Genomic DNA, 21511 nt, shown 5'->3' on the forward strand with positions numbered 1-21511 from the left:
ACAGCACAGGGTGTGAGGGAAAATAAAGTGAAACGGAATAAATATTTGTCAGAAAAGAAAAAAAAAAGAGAGACTTGCATCACTGTGTAATTTACTTGTTTCACAACCAGGCAGCAAAAGCTTTTTCCCAGACATCTCAGTTTGCATGATTTAGTATCTTTGAGCCATTAAGTGCCCAAAACTTGCCAACATTTGTCATTAGAAAGCAATATATCTTCTTACAAACAGGACAGTTAGCCAGTTTGGGAGCACAGTCTGTGCTCGCTGCTCACTTCACAAATGAAACACCATATCATCCAGTGACCTATTAGCCTTTTTATATGCATTCCATTCATTCTCTTCTTTTTTGTTGGACCTCATATAACACGTTTAACCTGATGTGAGCCATATGCGGGAGTAGCATATATGCAAGTTCCAGACTAATATATCTTTTAATTATTACTTCCTATCATACAGCTGTGGTATATACATTAATGCACCTTCCACTTCACTTCTTCTGCTCGTCGTCCCCGCGTGGAAATGACATGCAAACATCTGGATGACGCATTCGCAGACGTAAAAGAAATAATCAGAACACAGTAGGTCAAGTGTTTTTTCCTACTACTCCTCTTCACAATGGAAACATGTGCACATCGTCTCTGAAGCGGCACCCATGTAGGGTCAGTGCATCCGGCCAATTAGGCCATTAATGGCATGAAATGTTTGTTTCTTTTTAGAGAAAATAGCCCGCTGCCACAAGTTGCCATCCCAGACATCACTCCTGGGATTCCGTTCACAGCTGCAGTGACCTCGTTGTACATCCAGCTGCAGCACTCCGCTCGTTCCCACTGGCTCGTCTCTCCAGGGAACGTTTTTCTGTTTCAGGGAATCACAAAAACATACTTTCCATTTCCATATTTGTTGTCTACTCTCCAGGCAGTTTGGCTGTGAGCTCTGACGAATACAGACACAAAGTGGAAACAAAGAGTGAGTACTAATGTTCCTTTTTATATGATTTTGAATGCTTTCTGATGCTTCGGTCTGGTCTGGATTAAAGAGGCGATTGTCTTATCAAGGTCATTTCCATTTTTGAAGTCTATTTGGAACAAACACTGAGCTCATAGTGCATTAATGTAATTTAAAGCCTCACAGACTTGGATGTTCTCTCTTCACAAGCTGGAAGTTCAACTGCCACAGAATGAACTGCCAAAGTGACAAACAAAATGACACGGCTGACACTAACTGAAGTGACATCTCCTCGGCCTCCTATGTTGTTCCTGCCAGTGACACAACATCAGCTCGCGCGGCTCTAATTGTCCTGATAGGGCTGTGGATACCTCCTGCTCTCCACCAATCAAAATCAAACACACATCTTACACTGACAACAAGAACAGGACAATACCCAAGGTTTCAAGAGTGGGAAGCCTTTTATTTACTGATGGTTTTTTTTTTTAATCTGCTGTGGAAGCAAGAGAAAAAGATGCAAAGACTTCATTCAAAATGCATTTTTCATTTATTTATTTATTTTTATAGTAAAATAGGCCCTTTTCACATGCAAATCAAATGTATTCATCAAAGAATATGAAAAAAACTTTGCCAGGGGATACCAGAATGGCACTCACAAGAAAAGTACATTTTACAAAAGGCATAGAAAAAACACACAAACGCACGAATGCACGTATGAATCAGAGATTGTACTGTTAATACCACTGGTTTTATTGTCACATCCCATATGGGGGTGGGGAGGGCTTTTAGAAACATGTAGGGGAACAACAACGGCCTCGCAACACTCTTCCTTCTGAACTACAGTGTTATACGTAGATAGACAGATGCTGAGGACAGACGTCGTGGCATCCCAGATAAAAACAACCGCAAAAATAATTTATCAGATACACACCCAGTTTCAATTGTCTCAAAGTACAGACAGAAATCATAAAGGGATATTTGTCTGTGTGAGCATTGTTCTACCCTTTAAAGCAAAACCAATACTCTTTCTGTACCTGTTAACAGTTGGCTCACACTCAAACTTTTGGAGAAGAATTTAATCACCAACTAGAAACATGTAGGGGAACAACAACGGCCTCGCAACACTCTTCCTTCTGAACACAGTGTTATACAGTGGGTACGGAAAGTATTCAGACCCCTTTAAATTTTTCACTCTTTGTTTCATTGCAGCCATTTGCTCAAATCAAAAAAGTTCATTTTATTTCTCATTAATGTACACTCAGCACCCCATCTTGACAGAAAAATACAGAAATGTAGAAATTTGTGCAAATTTATTAAAAAAGAAAAACTGAAATATCACATGGTCATGAGTATTCAGACCCTTTGCTGTGACACTCATATTTAACTCACATGCTATCCATTTCTTCTGATCCTCCTTGAGATGGTTCTACTCCTTCATTGGAGTCCAGCTGTGTTTAATTAAACTGATTGGACTTGATTAGGAAAGGCACACACCTGTCTATATAAGACCATACAGCTCACAGTGCATGTCAGAGCAAATGAGAATCATGAGGTCGAAGGAACTGTCCAAGGAGCTCAGAGACAGAATTGTGGCAAGGCACAGATCTGGCCAAGGTTACAAAATAATTTCTGCAGCACTCAAGGTTCCTAAGAGCACAGTGGCCTCCATAATCCTTAAATGGAAGAAGTTTGGGACGACCAGAACTCTTCCTAGACCTGGCCGTCCAGCCAAACTGAGCAATCGTGGGAGAAGAGCCTTGGTGAGAGAGGTAAAGAAGAACCCAAAGATCACTGTGGCTGAGCTCCAGAGATGCAGTAGGGAGATGGGAGAAAGTTCCACAAAGTCAACTATCACTGCAGCCCTCCACCAGTCGGGGCTTTATGGCAGAGTGGCCCGACGGAAGCCTCTCCTCAGTGCAAGACATATGAAAGCCCGCATAGAGTTTGCCAAAAAACACAAGAAGGACTCCCAGATGATGAGAAATAAGATTCTCTGGTCCGATGAGACCAAGATTGAACTTTTTGGCGTTAATTCTAAGCGGTATGTGTGGAGAAAACCAGGCACTGCTCATCACCTGCCCAATACAATCCCAACAGTGAAACATGGTGGTGGCAGCATCATGTTATGGGGGTGTTTTTCAGCTGCAGGGACAGGACGACTGGTTGCAATTGAAGGAAAGATGAATGCGGCCAAGTACAGAGATATCCTGGAAGAAAACCTCTTCCAGAGTGCTCTGGACCTCAGACTGGGCCGAAGGTTCACCTTCCAACAAGACAATGACCCTAAGCACACAGCTAAAATAACAAAGGAGTGGCTTCGGAACAACTCTGTGACCATTCTTGACTGGCCCAGCCAGAGCCCTGACCTAAACCCAATTGAGCATCTCTGGAGAGACCTGAAAATGGCTGTCCACCAACGTTCACCATCCAACCTGACGGAACTGGAGAGGATCTGTAAGGAAGAATGGCAGAGGATCCCCAAATCCAGGTGTGAAAAGCTTGTTGCATCATTCCCAAGAAGACTCATGGCTGTACTAGCTCAAAAGGGTGCTTCTACTCAATACTGAGCAAAGGGTCTGAATACTTATGACCATGTGATATTTCAGTTTTTCTTTTTTAATAAATTTGCACAAATTTCTACATTTCTGTTTTTTTCTGTCAAGATGGGGTGCTGAGTGTACATTAATGAGAAATAAAATGAACTTTTTTGATTTTAGCAAATGGCTGCAATGAAACAAAGAGTGAAAAATTTAAAGGGGTCTGAATACTTCCATACCCACTGTACGTAGATAGACAGATGCTGAGGACAGACGTCGTGGCATCCCAGATAAAAACAACCACAAAAATAATTTATCAGATACACATCCAGTTTCAATTGTCTCAAAGTATAGACAGAAATCATAAAGGGATATTTGTCTGTGTGAGCATTGTTCTACCCTTTAAAGCAAAACCACTACTCTTTCTGTACCTGTTAACAGTTGGCTCACACTCAAACTTTTGGAGAAGAATTTTCTCACCAACTCTATCCTCTCACCTGCCAAATCTGAGAGTTAATTAAATGGCTTTCAGCTCCAAAGTGTGTCTCCACACTCAGGTGGGTATGGGCGCTCAAATGTTACTGTCTCTGTCAGGTGAAATGTGTCTCAACGTTTGGTGATTCTAACGTTAGGTTTGGTTTATTTCACCCTGGTGGTGAGCAGCTTTTAAAAGTCCTTACACAAATATTAAATAGTCTTGTAAGAAACCAGCAGAGACATGCAGCTTAACCAGTAAACCTGAAGGATTAGAGGCTTGTTATGTGGAGGATTTTTCTATCTAATCGGCCAAAACCCTTAATTATTATAATCTTATAACTGTATTTTTACGAAAGTTCGACACATACCTCTGCACATTCATGAATAACTATAAATATCAAAACAACCACGGCATATTACGTCTGGTGTTTCTTTATTTAAATGGCTTTCAGCTCCAAGTGAGTCTGCACCCTGAGGTGGGTACGGACGCTCAGATGCTACTGTCTCTGTTAGGTGAAATGCGTCAAAGTTTCTGGATCCTTTGTGAGACTTTACTTACTTATATCTGAAAAAACAAGGTAAAGTTAAATTCTCACACAATGTCAGAGCTGAATGAAACGCTGCGGTTGCTGAAACCATAACAATAATACATTTAAATATGCTGCCAAATATTTGGTGAGCAGCTTTCAAAGTCCTGACATAAAATAATATACATAACCAGCATAGACATGCAGCTTAATCAGTAAATCTAAAGAACGAGCGACTTTTTATGGGTGGACTTTTTCTATCTTTGGCAACAACCCTCACTTATTATGATCGTATGAATCCACTGTTATGAAAGCTCAAAACATACCTTGATGAACTAATAAAACAACCAGATCACATTTTGTCCAGTGTTTTCTTTTGTTGTTTCTTTAAAAAGAAGCCCTCGTAACATTTTGAAGACACGTGTTTTTCACGGGACAGTGACAAAATGCAAAGGAGCATAATCAACTCTAATAAAAGCAGTTATAAAAGCCATTTCTGAACGGTGAGCTCAGTTCGCGTCGTACTTATTCTCTTGCTTTCTCGGCCACTCAACAGAGAAAAGGAAAGCTGGGCAAGGCAAAAACACAACAGTGCCACAGGGTAATTCTTTTGACCTGGATAGCTGCCCAAATTCCTCACTTTCTCCTAAAAACAGAGTCTGAGCCGTATAACCTAGAATAGTTTTGAAGATGTTAGGCCAAGCTGCCAGTCATGCAGACTCGAGCAGATGGGGTCTTTGAGTACCCTCGTGGCACCTCCCCCTGAACACCCTTTCCTCGCTCTCCCTCCGTCGACAGGAAGTCGCCCTCTCGTGATCCCAGCTGGATCTAACTGCAGCGCATCACCAGCTGCCTGTAATCCAATTATACTGCAGTTTATTTCCTTTCTCAATCTAACAGCAGTAAATACTTTAGTGTAGAAAGTTTGCTTACTGGGGGAAGAGTTTAATGAGGGCTGATTGGCCTTCAGGGGAAGAAACTGACAGAGACTGGGGAAAGTCTCAGGAAATCTCCTGTGGCTTATTGGGAGGAGAGCGGTGTCAGTGGAGCCAGTGTCAATCGCTGATGGGGAACAGCTGACTGAAGTATTTCTGGTGATTTATGTCTGTCTAGCGCTGGCTGGGCTTGTTGAACAGACAAGTGGAGCCCAGTGGTGAACAAACCAATCAGAGAGACTCTTTCTACTCAAGTAAACTGTACATCATGTTTATGTAAAGGAAACCACGTCCCAGTGTGCAGCCTCACAACTTCCTGGGTGATGCTTTGCTCTGTTGTTTTACCAAATCTCAGATCTTTCAGGTGAGATTCATTAAATCAAGAAGAGAGGGTGCTCGTTTATCAGATTTGTTCCCCTTTCCAAATTCACCATCATGAAATGAGTAAGCCATCACAGCTTGTTTGGCAATCTTCTGTCGGGGAAAGCTTGAAATGGTTTGAATATTTTGCCACATTATGTCCCTCCAGCAGCCAGTTTGTCTCCACATACAGCTGTTCAGCATATCTCAGTACAATGTTGGAAAAGGAGTAACACTGTTTATTCAATTACAGCCCAGAGGGCTGCTACATACGTTAAATACTGATACTGCGACATACAAGGAAAAGACTTTTTTTCTTTACATCGTTAAGTCACTATAGCCGACATATTATAAAAATATACTATGTCATATTTCACATTTTTTACAGTTGGAAGGCAATTTAAATCACAATAACCATAAATATTCATACAGCTAATTCATTTTTAAAAGATCTTGATGTCTTTTACTTTATTTTTTTTTTTTTTTACAAAAAAACTTCTTGGAAAAACATTTCTTTTCATATAAAACACTGGCTTTGAACATAAAAACGTATTCCATTTTGGAGTTTGTTATTTTAAATCCTGTTCCAAAAAAACAATAAACATACTATCATACAAAAAAAAAAAAAAAAAGAAGAAAAAAAAGTGACTTTTACAAAAGGGTTGATCTCACGTGGGCTTATTTCCACAATTAGAGTAGCATGGCCACAGTATTCCAAAGCTACAAACAACCAGGCTTCATAACAGCCCAGCATAAAATCTTGGCACTGACACTTGCATCACACAAACAGTGTTTGGTCTCACTATATTATAGTAATGGCTTTAAACCTTTTCCATTACGACGTGGTGTTATTGCAGCCTTGTGCATCTAGTACTGACCTTGTAGCGCTGGGAAGACAAAGTTGACAAAAGTCTTAGTCAATAGAAAAGGAACGCTAGAGCTGGTTGAGGTGTTGCTGGATGCAGGTAGCATTTGGCAACTGATATCTACTCTCCAGTAAGTAGAGCCCCATAGAGGATACCACCAGGGGGCAGTCAAATACAAGGCAGATGGAGAAACAGTGAAGCACTGAGTTGCCTTGTCCTGTAGCCATAAAGAGCCAAAGACACAAACTGAGAAGCTGAAGAAGAAGCTATAAAAGTTGGATTGCTTATGCACCTTATTCAACTTTTTGTTTTCTCATGATATTTCAGACTGGATAAAAAAAACAAAAAAAACCTCACCTGCTGTACTCACTGATTCCTGAGTAGCAGCTGGTGTAGCACTGTTATAAAACCAAACAAATAATACACAGGAAACACGTACAAACACACGGTTGGATGCAAAGTCACAGCAATATAAAATTGTGAATGACGCTGGAGAGAAAGCAGACGCAGAACATGACTGACAGGACACGGCCTTCAGGAAGGTGACGCTGTCACCGCATGATGAAGTCACTCCTTCAGGCGCCGCCACCCAATTATGTTTCATTTTTATTGCACTGACGTTTCTTTTGCTACGTCATAACAGTGTGAAGTCATTGCTTTAGATGGCTGGCACATATCATGACACGGCATGCCCGTATTGTGATAACGCTTGAATTAGGATGCCAATGTATTAATTGCAGGAGAGCGGATAGAAAAACAAGCTAAGCCAAATCTGGGATCAAATCTATTTCGCTCTGCAAAGCTGAAATCCCTAAGAAACGGTGAACAGAAAGACAACAGAGGTCAATAATCTGCTTTCGGAGAACGAGACATGTAAACGACAGACTGAAGCCTAATATAGTTTGTGTTGGTGTGATGTTTCAAGTTAGACAGCGATAGCCCAGACAAAACAAATTGTCAGCTGCAACATCATATTTTCATTTTTCATTTTTCTTTTTCATTTTTTTTTTTTTTTTTTTTTTTTTTTTACACACCTTTGTACACAAACACACATCTTCTCCAGCTTGCAGGATTCTTTAAGGCACAGGGGTGTTTAAATATCCGAGAAAGTTCGCAACAGCTCATCATCCAGTCTGTAATGTGTCCCGTCCATGGTTTCAGTACATGTCAGTGTTTCTGGGGGTTAAATCCATACGGAGGGCTTGCCCTCTCCTGATTTGCTGCTGCTGCTGTTGCTGCTGCTTCCCCCTCCGCTGCTGCCTCCTTTGCCGTGCTTGAATCTATGCTTGCGCTCCTTCTGAGGCTGCGGCTGCGGCTGAGGCTGGGCCTGGATAATGTTACTCTGGGGCTTGTCGTCCTGGTTGTCCCCGAGCTGCTCCTCTGTCCGGTGCTGCTGGCTGTAGGCCTGGATGGCGGCCTCCAGTTGCTCGTGAGCTTGCTGGATCATGTCTTTGTTCAGAGCCACGCGGGCCTCTCCTCCGGTGGGGAAATTGTCCTCATTGCTGCCAAACTGCTGCTGCTCCTCCTGGGCGATGTTGGCCCGGTTCTGCTTGCATGCCATTTTAGCATTGCTAAGGTCCGTGTAGGGCATCTGCTCCGGCTTCACCACAATGTTGTAGCCGGGTGGAGCTGACGGGGTGTTCCACGAGAACGGGTAGCCAACGTAATCAGCGGCGCCATCTCCACCCACTCCTCCCTCAGAACCCACCTCGGGCCCCGTCCCCCCTACCGAGCCCTCCACGCCCCCGTTGGTGCCCAGCAAGCCCAGCTGATACTCGTCCTCCTGAGGTGGGCAGCGCCGACGGCGAAGAATGTCGCAAATGGACCCGATACCCAAGTGGAGCATCTCCCAAACATTGAGTGTGAGGCAGAGGACGGTGACACCGTACATGATGCGCAGGAATATGGTTTTCTCTGTAGGCCGCGACACAAAGCAGTCAACACTGTGGGGACAAGGTTTCCCCGAGCACACGAACACCGGTGTCACACGGAAACCGTACAGCAAGTACTGGCCGGCAAGGAAGCCCGCTTCCAGCACTGTACGACTCACCAGCTGCAGAACGTAGACTCGCATCAGCCCCTCATCTCGGATACGCGTACGACCATCGTGACGGATTTTGGGTCTGGGTGTGGGCTGCAGCGGATCCCGTGGCCTTTTGGGGGGCTCAATCTCCGGCACCTCGTAGATCATGGGATCATCCTCCTGGTCCTCCTCGGTCTCCTCGATGCCCCGGTGCTGTCGCGCTCCAAAGCAGATTTTCCTCGGTTTTCTGTGCGTGTAGCCCCCTCCTCCTGTTCGAACTGCAGCAGATCCAGCACCTCCTTTGGCTTCATCTAATCGTGCAATCTTGTTGACGGCATAGCCCATGTACATGAGAGAAGGCATCGCCACCAGGATGATCTGGAAGACCCAGAAGCGGACGTGAGACAGAGGGGCAAAGGCGTCGTAGCAGACATTCTCGCAGCCCGGCTGGCCCGAGTTGCAGACAAACTTGCTCTGTTCGTCGTAGTAGATGGACTCTCCCCCGACGGCGGTGAGAACGATGCGGAAAACGATGAGCACGGTGAGCCACAGCTTCCCCACGAAGGTGGAGTGGTTGTGGATCTCCTCCAGCAGCCGCGTGAGGAAGCTCCAGCTCATTGTGTCGCTGGACAGTGGGGCAGACAGTGTCCCTCTCTCACCTGTTCACAGACTCTGGACAAAGTAAAAAAAAAAAAAAAAAAAAAAAAAGGGACAACAAAAGGGAGAAAAAGAAAGACAGTGTGAGTTCACAATAAAAACTGCCAGTAGAATATCTCAAACATATTAAAACGTGATCAAAGCATCTCGTAGGATTTGTCCAAATTTTTCTAGTAAGACTTTAATCCTTGTGGAAATAGCATTAGTCCTGCAAGTTCAGTGGCAAGATGCGAGAGTGGGTGACATAATAATTGCCTTAATTAAAATGAATGTTCCTCTCAGAGCTCAAGCAATCAATATATCCTTAATTTGATCTGTTGCTCGCTGGAGCTCAAATACACACACGCTGAACTCAGCTCGGTGCCTCAGTGAGGTTGCTGTCAGGTTTGGGCTTTTTAGGGAATTAGAGGACCAAACAGGCAGGAAAGAGGATATCGGTATTAAAAAATACCATCAAGCAGCACTGAGAAGGAGGCGAAATAATCCAAATAGGGAATTTGCTATCACCAAATGCACACACTTTATTTAACGGCCTATCTCTTTGAGAAGAAATAAATCCTCTTAGTGAGCCTTCTTCTGTGTGAAGTGCAGTTTTCAGGATTGTATTAACTTCACTGGTTTGTTCTGGTTGGGAGGTAAATGGTATTGTGCTGTACTTTGCTTTGTGTGTGTGTGTGTGTGTGTGTGTGTGTGTGTGTGTGTGTGTGTGTAGTTTATGAAGAGGGACATGTTGCCTATGTAGGTTAGGTCTGGGCTCCAGGCAGTCCATCCAAACCAGCAGAATCAGCAGGTGGCCGGGCACAAACCGTTGGAGCGGGATCTCAGACAGCAGACCCACATTAGCTCAGGCAGTGGAGCTGAACCCAAACACTGCTGTCCCTCAGGGCGGCTTTGGGGGGGATGAGTCTGACACCTCCACATAAATTCCCCCCCCCCCCCCCCTCACTCCCTCCATATGAAGCCGCAATAGCGCATGGCTTATTGTCAGCTTGACTGAGAGGAAAATCCAACCATGAATACTAGCTTAGGTTGGGGTTTAAAGGGCTTCAAGGGACGACATCCTTACCAAGCAGGTTGAGAGCTTAGTTGGAAACGAGTTGCAGCGAGAGGAGGGGGGGGGGAATCCAGCTGAAGCAGAGGAGCCGCAGCTCCCAGCCCTCTCTGCTTTGTGTCTCCAGTTTGGAGCCGAGAGGGCGGGAATGTTTTGAAGACAGCTCGTGATAAAACACGGGTCGACTATTGATCACTCTGACCATATAAGGACATGCCTGAGACACAGGAGGTAGATGTCAGGAATCCTCTGCGTGCACATGCCCCCTCCACTGCACGTATTACCTGAACCGGGTACGTCTTTCTCAGTCCGACTAAGCACCGAAGCCCTTGTGAGAATTTTCGGTTGCGCATGTGACCGACATGTGTGAGTAAGCGGCACATGGCCGGAGCGGAGCGAGAGGCCGCCACGAGCGCACGGAGTCATAGCAGTGTCCTTCCATGGTTGAGCTCCGTCTGACTTTTCCTGCATTACATCACTTGGCTTCTTTACATAACTCTTACTGTGCTGCACAGTTGTCCTTTAGCTAATAATATCCAGATTCACTCACAGACAGACAAACAGGCGGCTACAAAGGTTCAACTGCCTGATTTAATACAAAGGCGAGTCTACTGTTTAATGTTTTGGGGCAACAAATGTCTTATTATGACTGTAACTTCAGATTTGTTTTCTACTCCACATCGTTGCACTTCCAATTATAATTGCGACCTTTTCTCATGGGACATGTATACTTTATTGAATATTTGTGAAGTAGTAAATTCAGTAGTGTTATTCAGACAGTATTTTTTTTGTAACATGGTCTTATCATATCATGTCTCCTTTAACAGCACCAATGTGATTTAAGTCAAGGAGCAGATTAATTTTGAATTAGAGAGATCACAACCCCATGAGTAATAAGTCTACTTGTGTATATATTACATTACATTAAACTAGATTTAATTTATGGCTGCTATTATACTGCTATTATCTTTAAGTTTTTTTTTATTTTTTTATATATATACAGAATCTGTCAGAGTTTCAAAAGTGCAGTTTTGTCTACAATTTTGATATTTTGGGAATTTTTCTCCAATATTCTTTGGATTTGTTCAACCTACATGTCAACCACAAGTCACCGAAACTTCGACTTGAAGTTTTGTATCCCTCTGCTGAGTGCTAGTTTATGCACCAGGAACTGCCAGGAACTGTCAGCAACCCCTCACCCCCCCTTAGCCTCCCCACCTCCTTAGCCCCCCCCCCCCCCCCCCCCCCACCCAGACCAGGAGAGACACTCTAGCCCAGGCACACAGCTGCCTGGGATTTAATACTCCTGCTACCTCAGCCACATATAACCTGGCATTTTGCTTTCTCATCCAATTTATGTCTGCAGGAGCTAGTGGGGCAGTTAGGGGTAAGAAGCTGACTTTGTGCATTAAGTTACCAGGGTGAGTCAGCCTCCCGAATAGCAACCACACAGGCGCAGCAGGCAGGCTTTCTGTCTGTTACTCTGATACACAAAATGAACAGCAAATTGGTGGAAATCACGTCGCACAAGAAAACATCAAAAAGCACACCAGACTCGGGTTCAAAAGTTAGAGACGGAAACAGTCACGAGGAAAAAAAAACCTCCAGTGTTTGCTCTGTGTAAACTCACTGATTTTATACAATAGGAGAGCACTAACGAGCTTTGAAAGGGAATCACGTTCAGGATCAATGGCTCCATAACATCAGACCAAAAAGGTCATGACTGTATAATCACAAGTCGACAAATTCAGATGTATCAGTCTGTCTGATACATCGGCGGCCGTGACATAGCTCATAGCCCTACCAGAACAGCACGAGGTCAAAGGCCAAGAAGATCAGTTCCTGAGGGGTGAACTCTCCACATCACGACCTCACGAGCTGACTCAAACAGACAGTTACAATTACAGTTAGCATCACCGCGGGGATCCCCTCAGTCATTGGCTTTCATGCTCACAGGATCCACAGAGACTCATATCCAGATATAGTACGCAGACGGACTCACAGACGGGCAACAAGCGCTCGCACGTGCAACAGCCTCGCAAAGCATGAAGAGAAAAAGCCACAACGTCCCCGGATGCACGAGCAGCATGACTACATGACACCGCATTGGAGGTTAGCTGAGGAGCTCCTTATTCACTGTGGTGAGTCATCGAGTGGACGCGGCGCTCCAGCTGAAGGGCCCCGAGCTCGGGAAGGGACACCGGGGGAATGAGCCCGTGCACGGGACAAAACCCCGAACCTGGGCACGAAACGGCTGCAGGTGGATCAGAGTTGAACTGGAAAACTGGGACATGTGTTGTAACTGCGTGCATCATCCAAGGGACCTCTGTGCTGCAACAGGTGTATATCATACACGTGCAAGGTCGTAGTTTCTGTATGTCAAATGACTAATACTATTTGTGGGCCCTTTTTGAGAGAGAAGTGGCTCATTTGACTATAAAACTTAACATTTAGGTTACTATAGTTACTTGGAGAAAGCCGTGGAGATGCAGGTTTGCATTGCTTTTCTTTCCTGCAGGGAAGAGAGTGTTTGTTAGTTTTGTGTCTGAAATCAGAAGACGTCATGTTGTAATCCCTGGTAGGATGGGCTAAATGTCTGGGATGACGTGACAACTGTCTATCATTTTGGTGCCTCAATTCGTAAGAATGTTTTCAGGTGTCTTTTTTGCACATAATGTGACCTGTTTGACGGATATTTCTTGGAGCAGATGTGAGTGCAAGATTCAACATTTAAAGGCTTTATTTGTCACATCCAGTCGGTGAAATGTAATCCAACGAGACATACTCTTGAGGTCATGCTAAAAAAAAAGACTAGCCTGAAATAAATGACATTAATTAGAGTAAAAGTAAAAAAATATAACCTTAATATAAGGACTATAAGTAATAAGTGTTATATCCAGAGGTCAAAGGTCACCATCCAGATGGTTTGAGGGACAATAAGCAAATGAGTCCATCATTAATAAAGAGCAGTTCTCTTTTGTTTTCTATCTTCTTTCTTCTTCTTCTTCATGCCTCTAAACTGTCTCCATAAAACATATTTCTGCCCAGCTTTGATATATGCAGCATAAACACACACACACACACAAATCCGCATTCATATTAATAAGCACGGGCCAAAGGCAGTTTGGATACTAAATGCACTGTAAGTCTCAGGAAGAAAAAATCTCTAATGAGTGTATGCAAGGCTAATAGATTTATTAGCCTCTGGTTGAACTCTAATCAAGTGAAGCATATTAATGTCTGCATTTATTGTATAGACAAATGAAACATGTTTAACTGCTCTGTAAAGCTATCATTGTACATGACTTCAATGAATCTATTCATGGTCACTATATTTAGATATGGAGACTAGGACAGTATTCAGTTATTGGAACATATTTTATATTATAAAACATACATTCATACCGATGCATTAGCTACAATCTGTGAGATTGTGCATGCAGAGTATGAATGTCAGCGTAAGCTTGGGATGAACATGTCCTCCGTCTGCTTCATCACCATGCTAATTATCAATTAGATTTGTTTTAGTGTTTTTTTTTAAAGTGATTGTAAAGATTTTAAGGCGAATCCGGTAAAAGACCCCCTTCAGAGCTTTCTTTAGCCAAGATTGATTTGGCTCTTGATCCCGCTGATCTGCTGTTGGACTGTTGCCTTTAAAACACTCCTCATTTTCACTTTTATGGGATTATGATTGCCTTCGGTGGTTTGTCGACAACTTTTAATGGCTGGCATGATTTGAATTTCCCCCGAAGTATCTCACTTGAAAAAAAATACTCACATTTGTCACATCATGTTCTAATTGTATATGTTCTTATTAAGTTTCTAATAGATTCATGAACCTAAAAAGAATTTTAACTATGCGGCCAATGTTTTGAGATTTATTTTAGGTTGCAACTGCAGACTGCTGCGTAATGCTACTCCTATTTTCATTTTATGTTTTTGAATAATAAACGTTTATATATTCCTTTTTTTTTTAATTTGTTAATTTATTTATATTTATTTTAGAGTGTGGAGGACAAGAAAAAAAAGGCTCCTATGCGTTTGTGTTTATGGCATTGCATTGCAGTATTTATCTCCTGTTGGCTGCAGTAATAATACAAGTTCTTATTTTGTTGGGTAAGATTCAAAATTCCCAAACTGAGACATGCCAAAAAAACAAACCCCTCATTTATAATCTTGTTTTTGTTTTGTTTGTTTTCGAATGGCAAAATGTCAAATTCTATTCAAGAAAAAAACATGAAAGCCACACTTCATAAATTTGGACTTGAAACTTAGAACAGTGAGTCAGTCAACCTTGATAGGGCTGAGCAGGTTGTTAATCTGCTGAGCAGGTTGTTCATCTGCTTTCAACAATAAACGAAGTGAAAAGATTGATTTAAACTGTTGCTGAAACTCAACATTTTCAGAGATTTTTACTGCCAAAGCAGAAGTTTCATAGCTCAAAGGGAGGCACATCTTTAAGCCAAACCAGCAAGAGAACGAGAATATTCAACAGAGAAGGGTTAATTGCACTGCTTGCTTCATGCACATGAATCTACCCATGTGATGAAGTCATAGTTAAAATTTTACATTCAAAGAAGTCCTGAACAGAATTTTAATCAGTGAAGTTCCACACCAAAAACCCATTTAAAAATGAGTGGTGTCAGACTTTGAATCTGTTTTTGCTGCTTTGTGCTGGAGTGTGTGCGGAGATTTAATAGGCTGTCTTTGTAAAGCTTAATCACAAAAAAAAAAAAGAAACACCTTTTTCAGTCCTCAAAAATGGACAACGCAGCTAATAATGAATTGGGATGAGATGGAACTTCTGGCACAATGAAGTCTATTGTTCGAGTACCATACAGGCTGTCGATAGACTTTTCAGCTATTGCCATACATTTTTTTTTATAATTGTCACCCTCAAAACATAGACGGCTACACAGTTGATTTTATGTCTGTGTAATTACCCTGTTAAAGTTAATTCACTAGGAACTTGAATGCAGTCAGAATGAAAGCCTTGAAAGCATGTTGTTCGAGCCAATGTTCCTCTGACTGTCCTTGTTTGAGGGTCAGTGCCCCGGTGCCCTCTCCCTCTGTTCTGCCACTGGCATCCTCAGGCTTCACTGATGCCCTTCTGAGCGGCCACCTTGTCCACACAGACCGCACAGATCAAACTAATCTGCTCGCACAGTTGCTGGCCAGACATCTGTCCGTTACAGCCCCCCCCCACCACCCCCCTCCCCCCTCGCCCCAGATCATCATATGTGGGTTAAACCGGTGCTGTTTCGATGCAAAGAGAGCCCACGTAAAAAACAGCAAATTTCTGTCATGAAAAAGGTCACCTGCCTCTGCTTCGTGAATTCACCATATGAGCAGAGTTAACCGAAGTAGCAGCCCTTGAGGAGGACCCAGCGTTTGGCAAATGCTTGGCTTAAAAAGCACAGGGGGTTTCTCATATTGTGTTTCCTCTTCTCCTACTCTGACGGGGCTGGATAAGCTCCTTTGTGAGGCATACAGAGATATTCAAATCATCCAAAAAAAAAAAAGAAAACCATCCAGCGTAGCTAAAAATGGACCTCTTATCAACATTTTCTGCTTGTCTATTTTTTTTTTCTCAGCAGCAACTTTGTTCAAGAGTCCCTGAAGTGATTAGGAACATGCACGCGAAGAGTGACTTTGCATTAAGTTCACCCACAGAAGGTTATCAGAACTGTTAGTTGCATCCATTTCAGAGACTAAAGTCTACTAGATTATACTGTGCATGTATTTAGACACACACACACACACACACACACACACACACACACACACACACACGCTCACGCACACACGCGCACGCACACACGCACACACACACACACACACACACACACACACACACACATTTAACTTACTTGCAGAGTGATCAATGCATGCAGCCATGAAACACAAATAAACTTTATATTCCAAAGAGTTGAGGAGACAGTGCACCCCAATTTGGGCCTCTTTCTCCTAGAACGTGCAGCAGAAGACATAAAGGAATCCAAATTAAAAAACAAAAAGAATCTGACTAGTGAGAGATAAAAATAGAAACCGCTGAAGGTCTTGTAATGTGGTCAAATATGAAGCCTGGCCCGTGAGGGAATTTGGAGATGAGGAAGTCTTTGCTTAAGATGGAAGAATGAGCTATTCTGCTTCAACCTACGTGAGGGAGGCGGGTTCTCAAGGAGCACGTCTGCCTCTGTGTTCGTGGGAAAATAAAAATTCCCTCATTAATAGTGTCCAAAGGGAAGAAGCACAACGGCAAACCGGTTCCATATGTTACAGGAGAATCTCGGAAGGCAGTAGCAGCCTCTCCGTGTGCATCTGCGCCTTTTATTCAGCTTCACTCAGGGCAAAAATACATGAAATGCACCTTTTTAGCCAGTGCAAGGCAAGTTCAGGAAGTTATTGCGCCGTTTTACTTTGAAAGTGCCTGTCTTTTAGTCAAAAACACTGAGATCTGGCTTCTCCGTCAATAAACATGAAGAATTTTTACCTTTAGCTGAAAAAACAAGATGAAAAATCACACAAACAAGGAGCAAAGTAAAGTGATGAAGCAGCATACTCACTCTACTCCTGCTCTCCCAGATGCCAGGTACTGTGTCCTTTGTCTCCCAACCTGAGGCCCCCCATCTCTGTCTCCTCATCTCACTTAGCCTCCTTTACATACTCCTAACCTGGGCTGACATCAAATAGCCCTGACCTAAAATCAACAGCGGCATCCCGACAACAACAAAAAACTCAAAACAAAACACACGGCTCGGCGGCCGTCCTCTCATGAAGAGCCTCAGTGTGTGTGCTTAACCAAGTGTGAGCTCTTCCTGAAAGGGAGAGGAATGAGGGAGGCAGAGCATCTTGCCTCTCTCCCTGTGGTACTCACAATGGTCCTCACTTACCCCTTCATCCCCTTCCAAACTGGGTCACAGTTGGGGGTTGGGGATGGGGATGGGGATGTGTGTGGAGGAGGAGGAGGAGGTGGTGGGTGTTTTAATACCCCTTCAAGGGGTAAAGGGAGGGGAGGTCTGGGACTCACAGACAGTGACAGCATGAGAGGGGGATCCATGGGTTTTTGGAGGTAGGAGTCAGATCTCTGGCCAGCGAAGAGGAGCAGGACTGGACAAGGGCTTGAAGAAAGGGTAAGAAGAGCAATTCAAAGTCTGGCCTGTGTGCTCTTATATCACTGATAATGGGCTTCTTAGATGACGACTTTAAAGCTGCCACGTGTCCCATTTTAAGACCAGTATATATATATATATATATATATATTTTCTTTTTTTCAAATTAGTAAAAGCTTCAGTGTCTAGTGTTGAAATAAAGTAACCCTGAACGTGTTTGCACAGCGAGAACATCACTGAGAACCTTTTCTGCCTCCATAATAAAGTTCCATAAAGTGGGAGCTGTTACTGCAGCTACAAACACAGAGCCAAAGCTTTCTAACATGTTTATTCTTGGCGACCTTTTACAACAAAAGGCGACGGAGCCAATGAGAAATGTGATGAGGTCAGAGAGGAGACACGGTTTGATCTTCCGTCACATTTTGTGTACAATTGAGTGCAACACTGTGAACGTCTTCCAGGAGAGACTGTGCACTGTTATCTCCATATTTAAATGACACAGTATCTCTACTCTCTCTACGATCGCCAGCTTTCTAGACTAACCACAGAGCTGAATGTATCGGTAAGTATTATCTTTTTGCAAATACATTAATATTAGTATACTGTATATGCTGGTCAGTAAGTACTAAGACATTGCAGGGATGCCAAAGTCTTGTGCTTCATGCTTCCTAATGAGCTGCAGCTGTATTGATGTCTGTTGGTTGAACTGGTTGGACATCCGTGACATTTTATATTCAAGGTTCTCAGATGATGATCTCCTGTCCGGTTAAAGTTCCCGATAATGTACTGAATTGATTGCACCCTTATTGGGATCTGGATAATTTTTGTGCTCATGTTAAAAAGCAAAAATGTACAAATTGATATTTGACTGTCCTCAGCCCAGCATCATGTCAACGCATGTAATTCACCCATCAGTCCACTTGTGTATATCCTGTCAGTGTTACGTTTTGCCTCGCCTCGGTGTGAAAAGTACAAGACGTATACGCATGGTTACCGAAAACGTATTAAGTTAAAGTACAGAGGAAGGTTGGGGGAAATCGAATGGTTTAACTTTCATCCAGCATTTGTTTGAAGAAATGTTTTTCCTAATCAAGTTATTTTTGTGCTCAACTTAACCTCATGTTTCTTTCCCTAAACTTAACCACGTGGTTTTTCATACCAAGGCTTGGTAAGAAGTGACAGTCACACAATGCTGTATTGGATTAATGGGTGCGTTGCCTCTGTAGTAATGTATCAGTTCTTCTTTACTAACAGTACTGTTCGGACCACAGGCAGAAGAGAGGAGAAGGCCAATGAGGTGCCAACGAACTAACAAAAACGAACAACAGCACTTCATTCAGAGAGTCACGAGAGGATACTCTGAACTTGGAGATAAAAGTTGGGAAATATCCAAATAATCGGCTGACCAGGGCCATTCAGCTGCTAAACATTTAATGCCAGCCACATGTGGTCTCTGCTTTCAGAAATATGGAAACTTTTCATAATCTTCCATCACTTTCAGCCTCCGCATGCCCTCCTCACTCCTTCTCCCACTCATCTCCCTCATGCCCTCTCATAGAGTCATAATCATGCCACGCTACGAACAATAAAAGATGTGCGTTTGATATTGTCCAAATCCAACTCACCAGCAGCGGTTGCCCAAATTAGGACTGCACGCTATCTCAGCCTCTTTTCTTATCGCTCTCTTCGGAGCGGACCAATTGCTATCATCAAATTTCACAGATCACGCGCTGAGAAGTCACAGAGCATAAATCCTCTTTAAATTCATATCGTGTCGCTCAAAGTCCGCAGCTTCTGGTAAATGTTTTCTTTAATGTACAGCTATCATCTTCTGCCATTTTTTAAATATATAAACGTAAGAATGTTAAGTAGTGAAGTGCATTTTTTCGGGGAGGGGAGTTTGTCATCTTGGTAATAACCTTGAATAATTTGACATTTCCTTTGATGTGAGTGGCTTTATAGTTTTTCTTTTCTTTTTTTTTTTTTTTTAATGAGATCTGATAGTGATGTTGACAGATCCCCTAAATGAGGTGAACCAAACTTGTGATGGCACATATACACATATACAGGATGGCATCATGACGAAGAAGGAGGGGCAGCTATGCACAATTAATCCGCCTATATTGCTTTGAGTATTTCACTGTAGACTTATAAAACTTTGACTCTAACTTTCACACAAGAATAATAAAAAAAAACTTTAAAAAAAAACTGTGGAAGTCCCTACCTGAGTGAGTCTATACATTACAATCAAGGTTGTCCTGGCAGACTCAAAACCGCACGCCAGGCAGAGATGATTTATGACTTTAATCTTCTGCTGACATGATGCTACAATCAGGGCGTATAGCTCAGTGCTCGAGCATTTGACTGCAGATCAAGAGGTCCCCGGTTCAACTTTGAAGAAGTCCACACAGTGTGAGCACATTGTTGCTTTTGCAACGTGTGATTCATCAGCGCTTTGACTGTGAGCGGCCACTTCAATAGAAATTCTCTTTCCTCCGTGAATTCATCAAAGCATCCTTTTGTTGATGCAGAGTTTTCAGCCGCAGACGCTTCCTAAATGCAGTTCCACCTCATTTTCTCTTTTGTGCTCATGGTCTCTGCAGGTCCCGTCATGCTAAATCCACAGAAATAACCTAATTCTCTGCAGGTTGCACAGGAAAAGTGACAAAATGAAGTACACGCCAACCGGAGACCATGCATATGAAGCATACTGAGAGTGCTGATGAGCAGTACTTTTCTACAAAAGTGCAAAGTACAACGGAAATAGACAAGTTGGAAAAATATGAAGTAAATTGTGGATGGTGGTGATGGTTTGCTTTCATTGCATGTTACTTCCTGTTTGTATAAAGCAGATTTCTACTAATGTATACAATGAACTAGCATAATTTTCTTGCAAACATATAGTGTTACTTATTACAGCAGAGAGAGTATCTATTCACCTCATTTATCATTATCATCATCATCATTACATGAATTCTAAACAAATTATGGTATACAGTATTTTCTTATCAATATCATGCCCAATAAAAAATGAGCTCTACAAACAACCCTATAAGCCCTTACTGCATAAATCTGGACCTTCGTCTGTGCCACTAATTATGCATACACTACATACAACAATATTAAAATCACATGAAGTCCATAAACATCTGTGACACATACTATGAGGATGATGTCATATCATGCTGCAAAGAAACGCAAGCCTTTCATTTCTCATACAACACCACAGCTCAGCAACAGTTTCACTGCTTGGCATCCGAAGCACCTTATCAACAACACTGTGGACTTGGAAATCTTCTGCGTGCATTTTAAGTTCATATAAACAGCCTTCAGAAAATATGTATATATGAGCATGTCATAACACAGACTGCTCGTAGATGGATTGAGGAGATTGGGGCTGCTTAACTCAAATCCTTCAGTCTGCCTGCATAAACCCTGATAATTTGATTCCTTTTATCGTCCAAGTAAACTTCAAAGAGCTTTAAGATGAAGCTTGAGTGACAAATTTGCCAGTTGGCTACGTGTCCTTATTTCCACAACATGCTTCCACTCAGGCCATCACAGAAATTTCTCAGTGTCAGAGCTGGAGACTGACAAGTGGCTCTTAATGCGCACTAAAGCCTGAGACAGCCGTGTCATCATTAGACGGGGACTTTATGAAAAAAAAAAAAGTGCATCCTTTAAGAAGACTGTTTTTGGACTGATCCTCGTCAACATGTGAAGTCTTGAATTTCCAAGTTTACAAGAAAAAGAAAAAGTTGAATTTCAATGGTGGTTTCCTGATGGTGAACTTTCCCATCTTAAATCCAGGCAATAAAACTGCAGCAACTTTTTAAACACTAGTTCCCTGCTATCAAGTTAACTCCCAGGAACATCCTGATTCAACATCACGTGAATAAAAAGGACCATTTACTGGGGTCTTTACTCAAAACGCTCATCTCCTACCAGTTCTGATGTTTAGTGAAACAGCACCTGAACCTCTTGACTCTGTTTGTGCAATTTATAAACACAGTCAGAGACT

General features: G+C 42.7%; 1 protein-coding gene across 4 annotated transcripts in view; it reads right to left on the reverse strand.

The window, feature by feature from the left end:
• Positions 1 to 3668: 3668 nt before the first annotated feature.
• The window catches only part of gjc1 (gap junction protein gamma 1), a 44099-nt gene continuing 26256 nt past the window's right edge, over positions 3669 to 21511 (reverse strand). For 3 of the 4 annotated variants that reach the window (XM_069148584.1, XM_069148583.1, XM_069148585.1), the window contains one exon: positions 3669 to 9342. In XM_069148584.1, coding sequence (XP_069004685.1) covers positions 7831 to 9288 — 1458 coding nt within the window. In that variant the 5' untranslated portion in view covers positions 9289 to 9342 and the 3' untranslated portion in view covers positions 3669 to 7830. Of the gene's footprint in view, positions 9343 to 16944; positions 17074 to 21511 lie in introns of those variants that run through there. The other variant, XM_069148586.1, reaches the window with a different exon arrangement.

This window comes from Embiotoca jacksoni, unplaced genomic scaffold, assembly GCF_022577435.1.
Source record: "Embiotoca jacksoni isolate LCO1_2020_lvr unplaced genomic scaffold, fEmbJac1.0.p SCAF_15, whole genome shotgun sequence".
Classification (NCBI taxonomy): domain Eukaryota; kingdom Metazoa; phylum Chordata; class Actinopteri; family Embiotocidae; genus Embiotoca; species Embiotoca jacksoni.